The sequence below is a fragment of the Hypomesus transpacificus genome, chromosome 25 (genome assembly GCF_021917145.1).
Source record: "Hypomesus transpacificus isolate Combined female chromosome 25, fHypTra1, whole genome shotgun sequence".
NCBI classification, from domain to species: domain Eukaryota; kingdom Metazoa; phylum Chordata; class Actinopteri; order Osmeriformes; family Osmeridae; genus Hypomesus; species Hypomesus transpacificus.
In genome coordinates this window covers 2,320,267-2,330,761 of record NC_061084.1, presented here as the reverse complement: position 1 = coordinate 2,330,761, position 10,495 = coordinate 2,320,267, and the positions used below count along the sequence as shown (strand labels likewise).

General features: G+C 41.6%; 1 protein-coding gene across 1 annotated transcript in view; it reads left to right on the top strand.

Moving 5' to 3' along the window:
* Nucleotides 1-1,460: 1,460 nt before the first annotated feature.
* LOC124486914 (neurexin-2-like) overlaps nucleotides 1,461-10,495 on the top strand; it is a 210,543-nt gene continuing 201,508 nt past the window's right edge. The window contains exon 1 of the mRNA XM_047048794.1: nucleotides 1,461-2,162. Coding sequence (XP_046904750.1) covers nucleotides 1,496-2,162 — 667 coding nt within the window. The 5' untranslated portion in view covers nucleotides 1,461-1,495. The remainder of the gene's footprint in view (nucleotides 2,163-10,495) is intronic.

Genomic DNA, 10,495 nt, shown 5'->3' with positions numbered 1-10,495 from the left:
TGCCATTTTTATTGTTTTCCAATTATCAGTTTACCCTTGATGGATGTAGGATTTTAAATGTAATTCTTTTAACAAACACAATCTCTTTAGCATGTTATACTGGTCTTAAGAACTTCACTTTACATATTACTTCATACCTTAAATATTATACTCAAAATCATGTTGTCTTTCCTCCATTATTTAGTGATTTAGCCCTTTTTTTCGTGTCAGCGCTTGCTAGTACACTACAGTATGTGTGTGTGTGTATGTGCAGCTATGTTATGAGCAATGAGAACATAAACCTAAACAAAAACATACTCTCTATATGGTGTGCGACGGGGCCCCCCACAAAGCCGATTTATCCAATGACTTGTTGCTGAGGGATGGAAAGAATAAAATGGATTCAAGCTGTCCATACTGGCCTTGCTGACCCTGTTCTGGTGGAATCAAATCTGAGCTTCTGAGATAAAGCAAAGGCTTCTTGATACCTACTTGCATCCAAATAAACACAAATAAGCATTGTAAAGCATGAACCTTTTCCTAAAATCTATTGGACACATTCATTAGCACACACAGCTGTACCTAAAGATACTAATACAATAAACAGCCAATATACACACAATAACAAAAAATTAAGCACATGATTTAATAAACAATATGGCACAATGCATTTGCTACCAAACTAAGCCCAAAATAATCTCTATTTTTTACTTTGTCTCAGAGACTTATTTGTAGTGATTTGTTGATTTTGAAGGCATGTTGATGATGAGCTTGTAACTTAATGAGATCTTTTTTTCTTTCAGTACTCTGACTGGCAGGAAAATGATGGGAGCAGGACCTGTGTAATCACCTTGGACCGGAGCCTTGAGGACAGGAAGGTTTTTTTTTACAAAATCATGACCACACTCTGACAGCTCTTCTGTGCTCTCTTTCATCCTCTCCTCCTTACCCATTCTACCCTAAAACAAACAAGACTGAAAGGATCTACTCAGAACTGTTGTTGAATCCAGTTTCTGGAAAAGCTTTATGCAGATTCTTAGGACTACAGTTCTTTTTTGGCCTATGATTGACCAAAGGCTTTTTTGGAACAAAAAACTGATATAGTATTATCGCATAGCTCCCCTCTCTCTTCCCTCCCATCATCATTTTCCTTCCTTGAAGTCCCAAAGGCACCAACCAATGGAGAGACGGAGAAGGGAGTCAGGATAAAGCAGAGAAATAGAGTGCCGGAGGAAGTAAAAATCTGCTGATTCGTCAGGCTTTGGAATTGGGTCCTGTGAGTTTTGATTCACTCACGGTCCCCCAGCCTGGGAGAACTCCTATCCCAGCACAGACAGACATAATAATAATAATCTCTATTTACGGTTGAAAAAACAACACAGAACCTAAAAAAAGCTAGGTTTGGCAAGGCCACATATTTGCCAGGTACATTTCGGCCATTTTTTACTTGGTTGCAAAAGAAAAACTAAATATGACAAGAGGGTTGAGTTTTCCATGTTGGCCCTTGTGGTCGTTGATGTTGTTCAGCCTGCTAGCCACGGTGAGGGCACTGGAGTTTGGAGGTGCTCCCGGCCAGTGGGCACGCTATGGGCGTTGGGAGGCAGGCTCAGTGGGTGAGCTGAGCTTCAGTTTGAAAACCAATATCAGCAAAGCCCTGGTTCTCTATCTAGATGACGGTGGGAACTGTGACTTCATGGAGCTCCTGATTGCCAGTGGACGCCTCCAGCTCCGCTTTGCCATTCATTGCGCAGAGCCGGCAACCTTACACATGGAGACGCGGGTCAACGATGACCGCTGGCATATGGTCCTCCTTACCCGCAACTTCCGCGAAACCCTTTTGATGGTGGATGGTGAGACTAAGGTGGCAGAAGTCAAGTCCAAGAGGAAGGAGATGGCTGTGGTCAGCGACCTTTTTGTCGGAGGGATTCCTCCAGACGTGCGTCTTTCAGCGTTGACCTCCAGCACAGTCAAATACGAGCCCCCTTTTCAAGGCCTGATCTCCAACCTGAAGGTGGGGGAGATGCCTCCAACCCTGCTCAACAGCCAGGGTATCCAGAGTGACCTGGAGTACCTGTGCACCAAGCAAAACCCATGCCTCAACGGCGGGTTCTGCTCTATCCAGTATGGAGAAGTCCACTGCGACTGTACACACACACGCTTCAAGGGGAAGTACTGCAAGGAAGGTAAGATGGCAAATCTTTCGTACGTCATTTGTGAGATTGTACTGTAAATGTACAAAATCTGATAATAGCAAAACTTTGAAATCATTGAAAATTGGAGGGAAATACTAGCCTGACGCTGTCATACTCATAATTCTAGTCAGAATATGAGTCTGATACTGCACTATTGGGCTGTGATTATGGTGCTCACCAAGCGCTCTGTGGTGACGTGGTTGATTAAGCTACTGTTGATCATCTGTCCATCATCGTATACAGCCCGCCCTGACAATTTGATTGGTACAAACAGCTTTGGTGCAGGCATAGTTCCGCCCCAACAGAGCAATGCTAGACCGAACTTCCCGACCTCAAATGTTGTGGATGGGGCTAAGTTCGGGTGGCACCCAGGCTAGGGAAATACAGAATTTTAAACTAAGTTGAAGTGCTTTCATTGAATTGGCTTCAATAATTGTCACTTAAACCCTTTGATACACAACATGGGTCCAAAGTGACCCGATGGAGTTTTCTATATCTTTGCATTTTTTTTACAAAATCATTCAGTATTCCAGCTATTCCTCAATTACCTTGTTTATAGTCATCACAAGTCCTTATTTTTTCTAAAGGCAAAGCTAGCCATGAAAACCAATATGATCATGTATATTCTAATGAAGTCTGCTCAGTGACCTTTTGAAGAATCATGCGAGTGAGGTGGCGACTCACACTTTGGGAGGAGGCTCAAGTGAAGTCTCTATTCTGTGGTGACGTTGTTTCTTATGCAGACATAAGTCTGATAGATGAGCTGAAGCAGATGGAGAAGATGTTTGTAATACTTTGGTTCTCTTGAAGGTAATTTCACATAGAAAGAAAACATATTGCTAAAAAGATGAATTGCTCAAGCTGCATCTGCTCTTTGTTAGAGACTAACTTCATTTTGAGAGGGTCTACTTAATGAAACTTGAATGAGGTTTCGTGAGTGAGGTTGACATGTCAAGCGTTTACTCGTGAATCTAAAATGAAGCATTAAAACATAGCTTTTTCCTTCTTGTCGTCCAGTTTTCTATTTTTTTATCAATTGTTTCTATGACCCAACAAATTTGTTTTTTTCGTCCCCAAGTTGGGTTTGGTTTTGTGCATGTCCCTCATGTCAGTGCCACGACCGTTCACCACCCATCTTTCTATCACTTGGCCTCTTTATCATTCCCTTCCACTCCCCTCACTGACATATCCCTGTAACATATTTATTTCACCTTACGTTTTTGTTCATTCATCTGGGATTCATTTTGATCCCACCATTCACACTTTCCATGAGGCAATATTTCCTTTCCATTTCTCTGAAATCACTGTTTCCCACCGAAATCCTTTCTTGTTCTTCCTCCTTTTCTCTCTCTTCACCTATTTATCTCACCTTTACCTGCTGTCAGCACTTCCAATCATCCCCTTTTTTTCTATGTCTAACTTGTTGCAGGCGTGTCTACACCTCTCCTTCACCGTTTTGTCTTCTCTTCCTTAGTTTTTGCTACTTCCTTTGTTCATTTACATTTACAGTTTCATGCCAAGTAATGTTGCTGCCACTATAGTAGCTGTCCATTTTCCTTTTACTATGCAGATCAGCTATATCTCTGGTGATCATCTATAATCTATGGGCCTCCGAGCTCCTCCGGTTGATGATGGTGATGTAATTCTAAGTAATTTTCAGAAGCGAGTAAATTACTTTGAAAACAAATCTAAAACATTCTTCTTATAGTTATACAATCCATACAATTTGTACATGCTTTTGATGATGTGTATCATCAGATAAATGCAAATATGTGGTTGAATTTTGAACATAATCACAAATGCGTCACAAATGCAAGTAATTAAATTCATGTTGGATAAAAAGATTATGGCATATATATGAGAGATTAGGATTTTGTGTGTTTATGTTAGTGTGCTGATGTACGCTGATGTGATCTATCTCTATACTTTAGTTAAGGATATAGGAAGTGCAGCTGTCTATGAAGATCGAAATGAGTTTGACACAGTGGGCAAAACGGCCAACATACGCATCTCTTTCTGACACACAAGTACACTCTTCCTTGCACACCCATGCTCATATTTGTTAGCGGATAAAAACACTCTTGAAGAAACAGACACACACTCACACACTCTCGCCCTTTTCGTCTCGTGATAGTACAGGCCTCTGTTATTTGTGCTTGCCAAGGCCCATGAATTGCAAGTGTATCTGACACAGACTTGTTTCCCTCTCTGCTCTCTCCTCAATCAGTATTTCTATTATTCCATTCTCCTCAACTCTCTCATTCTGTCTCCACCTTGTTTTCCTCTCCTTTTCCCTCTTTTCTTGCTGTTCCTTCCTCTTTCTGTAAATCTTCAGCCCCTCTTTCCTTTCTCTTCTGTGTCAGATTGCTTGGCGTCTGTGTATGGCGGAGGCTGAGAGGAGATACAGCCCCGTAGCTCTTGGCGAAATTGAGAGCAGAATACCAATGCGATGCACTGTGACTGCGGGAAACATTTGTCCTTTTGAAATGGAGAGAGGAAAAGAGAGGGAGAGAGACAGAGACGAATAGAGAGAGTGAAACTGAGCAAGTAGGGGAGAGAAAGATAGAGAGGGGGAGGGTTACAGAAACGAAAGCATGAAGATATTCATTTGGTCTGTGCTAATTTGTTTCTGAGCTGTTCTTTGGTTTGAGCACTGTAAATTGGGTCATTATTTCCCAACCGCCTGTACAGAAGCCTATTTATTCCTTTTATCTAACATGCGGGTGGAGATGTAAAGGTCTCTCTCTGACTCTGTGTATCCCTCTTTTTCTCTCTGTCTCTTTAGTTGGTTTAAGCCACTTAAATGTCTTTGCTAACCAAGGCTATGATGGGCTGTGTTGGCTTTGCTATGAAAGGAGGGCATGTCAAAGGAACTGCCTTGAATCTTTTATCTAAAGACCTCTACTCATTTGAAGGAGAGCAGTGTACTGCTACATTTTTAAAAGCAGTTACATTTTTTCATATATATTGAGTCATACTACCAAAAGAATGGAAGTATTGTAGTTGGTAATGTAAAAACAAAAATCAACATTTGAGTGGCAGAATGGTTAGTAATGAAGGTTTTGTTTGTTTTACAATTAGAATGGGGGTGATAGTCTCACAACCCTTTTCCCCAATGGTACATCAAATATTTCTCTCACTTCTATTTTGCTTGTATACCTAACTTATGAAAAGAGGGTCTGGAAAACAGTTACCTTTGATTGGGTTGTCTGAAGATTCCATGAAAGAGTGTAGGTTGGCACAAAGAAAAAGCTTTCAAGTCTGTGAGCACAAATAAAAAGAATGAGGGCAGAATGAGTGTTCTCTTCTTAATATTCACCTACAGGGTGTGTGAATGCCGTGTCTCTCAAACATCAGTAACACACAAGGGCATACACTCATACAAACTTAAACACAAAAACTTGAATACAATTTCACCTCCTCCCAACCTCAGCCCACAGCCTCACCCTTAGAATTTTTCCCATTGCACCCTGCCATTGAACCAGTTGGATTCTGACGATTTCAAGCATGGGAGCCTCTAATTAAAGGGGACTGTGTATCACCTGTACAGGTCATTGTTTTTGTATAATTGATAGTGACACTTGGTGTCTTTTCAGATAAACCCCATTGGCAGTGCAGAGGCCCGGGAGTCTATGGTCTCACTAGCCGGGGAAATTAAAGGTTAAATGAGCTAAGGAAAATGGCCGCCTTGATGTTAAATCTTCCCTTCATTTCCCCTGAAGACATGAGAATAGGTAGCCTGGCATTGGCCAGACCCATTTGCGTTTTTCTTCTCTGTTTATTTTCGATTTCATTATCAATGGGCACAGACCAAAATGCCCCTGGACGCAATTGGATAGATACAACCAATGTAAAATGTAAAAAATTTAAATGTAACCAATCAGGGCAGTGAAACGTCATTGTCGTTTTTAATGAAAAGGCCTCAATGGAGCTTGGTGGAGATTTTGTGATTGAGATACTGTTTATACCCATGAGCTTATGTTTTGGGGGAATTTTTTTGGTGCACTATGCATTTTTACTTGGTCCAGGTTCCGATGTTTTCCTGTAAATGATGCCCATTAGGGTTTTGTAATTTTGTGTGTCAAAGGTCATGTGATGTTTACTGTGTATTTTTCATGTGTTCCTTCCAACATATAATACACACAGATATGTTTATTTTTCATAGAGACTGAAGGTCTGTATGTGAACTTGGAATAAAAAAATAAAATTATAGTTCCTTCTCATGTTAAAAGGTGCTACTGCAGGGCAGGATCCTCAAATAACCCAAATAAGTTAAAAAGAACCTTTCTTCAGCTGTGAAGCTCTGTCACCAAAAATATGGGTCAGAGTACAGCATCAGCAATACTGTACCTCCTCATAGTTGGCACGCTCTGTGGTGGGCGTTCAAAACATCTGCTTCTCTCATTAACAACCACTTCGCTTCAATTCCACTCTCATCATCACTTTTTATCATACGGCTGAACCTTACTCCCTCAGGAGCCTTGTAGTTTAACAGCCCTAGCCCCTGTTCATAGGGCAGGGAGACCCCTTTAACCACAGAGCTGTGACCTGGGGCTATAGAGCCATGTTGCAGCATAGAAGCAGCAGGAGACAGCTTTGTTGTGAGGTTTGGTACTGATAGCTTGATGTGGTGCATTCTTGTTTTTCTTCCTCCAAAAGATAGACAGGATCATGGATACACACATTCCACTACTGTACCTGAACATTCTCAAGAACGAATGTCTTCCTCAGGATTTCCAGGATTGATACACTAATAGTACAGTTAGTTTGAAATTTGAGCTTTGATTGAATGCTTGAATAAAAATGAGCAGTTCCTTTTATTGCATGAGTTGAGTGGCATGAGGGATGGGATTTCTTGAAGAGGTTTCATTGAAGTTTATGTATGATACATACTTCTTATATGAAGAATATATTAAATCAAGTATTTGATATTACATTTCATATCAATCCCCTATGTAGTCACAAGGTCAGTATGTCTATTCATGTAATCTTATAAACATATGCAAGCAAACAGAACAGAAACACAACTGGATCATCCACATTTCTGTTGTATAACATAAATCTTTGTATAACATACAATAACAGAAAAGTATGGTTGCAAAGAAGTTATTCTGCTTGATATATTTTGAAGACCTGCCTCACTAAAGAACCCGTTAGAAAATGTGTGCTTTTTTCTCCACAGTCTCCATGGAAGTTTTGTAGAAGTTCAAAGATGAGGCCACATAGATGACTCATACTGTACATCACCATGATAATTGTGTTTTACACCCTGAGTAGAAGATGATGTTTACTGTATGCACCTTCCTGCCAAAGCAAATTCCTTGTCTGTGCAAACTTTCATGGCAAATAAATCCCATTCTGATTCTGATTCTGATTCTGATGGGGGAGGTGCGTCCTCTGACTAAAAAAGTAGCAACACAATTCCTAAATGTACATACCGTACATCAATGCAAATATAACTGACTCTGATCACAAAACAGTTAGGAGAAGAATATCGAACATGTTACGTAATATTGCTAGGCATATTTTGGTGATTTTTGAAATTACTGACACAAAGCACTCACCTTTTGCTAAACAAAATTCAGTTTAGTTTTGGCAGACACCTGAACTGTGAAGCTTAGAAATGTTTCACTAAGTGAACAATTTTATGCAATTGAGACTTGACAACAAGCAGTTGTGTTTAGAGTGAGGTTAGTGTTCCTATATTAAAAAAGGGTCGTAGAGTGTTGTTGTGAAATACCTTCTTTGGCTTTGGGAAACTTAATTGTTCAATGATAAATTGACCAATAAGGTAGTTAGCCATGGCCTCCTATTTAGATTAATGTACTCTACTGTAGATCAAAGTCACTGTTTTGTTATGTGGTACCTATCTCTAACCGTGAGTTAGCCCCCCAACAGTAAGATCAAACGGTTATCTCCTGTCCCTTAGACTTCAGGGGGATTATTCACACACATCATCCGTTTCCAGCCTCAATCCCCCTGATCTCTCGTGTTGTTTTGTGCCAGACCCACAGGGGTCCCTGCCAGGACTAGAGACGACCTAACACTGCAGCTTGTGGCCTGCTGGTTAATTAAAAAGATGAGCACTATAGTAGTTCCCCCTACCACCCATGACCTTCTTCCCCCAAGAGGGGGATGGCTCTGAGCTGGTTTTGCCCCACCGGGGCTCATCTGTGGGGGGTGGATGTGGGTGGGTATGGGAGGCGGCAGGGCGGAGGGGGCAGGGGAAAGGGATAGTTTAGCGGATCAGGCCAGTTATCCTGCTTCTCCCTGTCAGAGCGGTTGAGATGTGAAGGTGGAGGGGAAGGATGGAAAACCCTGCGGTGCTGATGTCTGCTCTTTCTTTAGCTTTGTCTGCTCTATCCATCTTTCTTTCTGTTTTTTTCTCTCTTTTTCTGTCTCCTGTTTCTCTACTCTTGGTTTGTTACCTCGCTCACACTTTCTCTCTCTCTTACACACTCTCATCCTCCACTCCCCTGTCTGCAGTCGCGCACACCTTTCCTTTTCCTCAGACAGAAAAGAGTAGTCATGGCTTTTTGCTAGCGGAGCAATCACAGGTTCAAAGGACACACAGTGTTCCTCTCTCATCCTCTCCACTTTCCTGATGGATTCCCAGCACCCTCAAACAGACAGCAATGTGAAAACCCACCAGTTTGGGCTTGGGTTTCCCAATATTATACCTTGCCATACTTTGATCAAAGCTGCATTGTTGACTTACATGCTTCTGTTTTTCTCTCTCCTTGTCTGTCTGTCTGTCTGTCTCTCTGCCTGTCTGTCTGTCTGTCTGTCTGTCTCTGTCTGTCTGCCTTTTTCTCGGTCTCACTCTTTCTCTGTCTACCCCTTGTTCTCTCTCTCTCTCCTTCTGTATACATGCCTTTTTTGCTTGCTGACGTGAAGGGTTTAATTCTTTTGAGATACCATGCTTTGCACCTCTCAATCTCTACAAACCCTACAACTACCTCAAGCAAAGCCTATCCCATAAAACATCTCAAGTTGAGAGACTTGCTTAATTCCCTAATCCCCTAATTTCCTTATTTTTCCATACCGAATGAATACGTTTATGGGGATATTTTTTCCTTGCAAAGTGCACAAAAGCAAGCATTAATGGATTAGAGAGAGAGGTTAAATCGTCTAATTCTGCGGTGTTGCGACGTGCGCAGAACGTGTTTGTTTTGACTCATAAGCTTTGCTCTCGGCTGACGTAGAGAGCCGCAAGCGTTCAGGCGAGCATTCAGGAGCCTGGTGTCGATGGGATGTTTCCACGCCGTTGCCCTCCTTTCTTTCTCCCAGGTGAGTCTTTACTGGCGTTGAGCTTCAGAGTCGGAATGGCCGTCACAAGCAATTAAAGCCGTCTCTCTCTCCACTGTCACGCTGAAACGGAAAAAGTGAGGCGCCGCAATAAGTCTGCCGTGCATGCCGCCGTCACACATGTCACTTCTGATTCATCCCCATTAAGGGTCCGAACGTGATGTGGAGGGAGAATTAGAACACAAAATGGAAAACCATGGGGGCACCCTCCTATTTTAAAGGCCACTGAGTTAAGGTGTCTTGGCATCTCTTTTTATTAGACACAACTCTAAAGGGATGATGAATTTCCCCAAAACTTCTACAATAATCCATATTGTAAATATTTCCAAAGCAAGTCGTTGAAACAGATACATGTTTCAAAATATGTTCTAGTCGCATTTATAGCATGCCACTACAGGTAGAATGACAACCACGCTTTCTTCCAAAGTCTGTCCATTCACACTGACAACATAGCACATAGCACAGCTTGATAGTCACAAAAAATGAAGAAGTTGTATTAATACACTGCCAGCATGTTAGTTCCTTAAGCAGTTGTTACAGAACAGCCTATATCGATTGGACCGGTTCTCCTAGGGCTCCTTCAAATGAACCCAGTACATGGCATCAGTGTCCAATGACAGTCAGTGTCAGCACCCACTGATTTCATATACATGGATTTTTAGCTCTTGCTGCGGGGCCTAACACAATTTGTCTTGATTTTTTTCTACAGTAAAGGTCTCCAGACTATTTGCAAGTGCCGTTAATTAACAGACACAGGGCTCCCTAGAGAAAACTGGAGATTATCAGCGACAGACAGAAACATGCTCACTTCCTCCTATCTAGCCTGGACATCCCACGAAGTGTGAGCTGACTTTTTAGATTTTTACCTCAGTGGTGGTTTCCTGTGTCCAAATGTTTTCATTATGAGGTGAGACATTCTGGTGCAGAGTGAGATCAATATAAAATGGAAACCTCTGAAAACACCTTCTTATACCTCATTCAAATTAAACACCTCAATTATTGTTCTCAGTCATAAT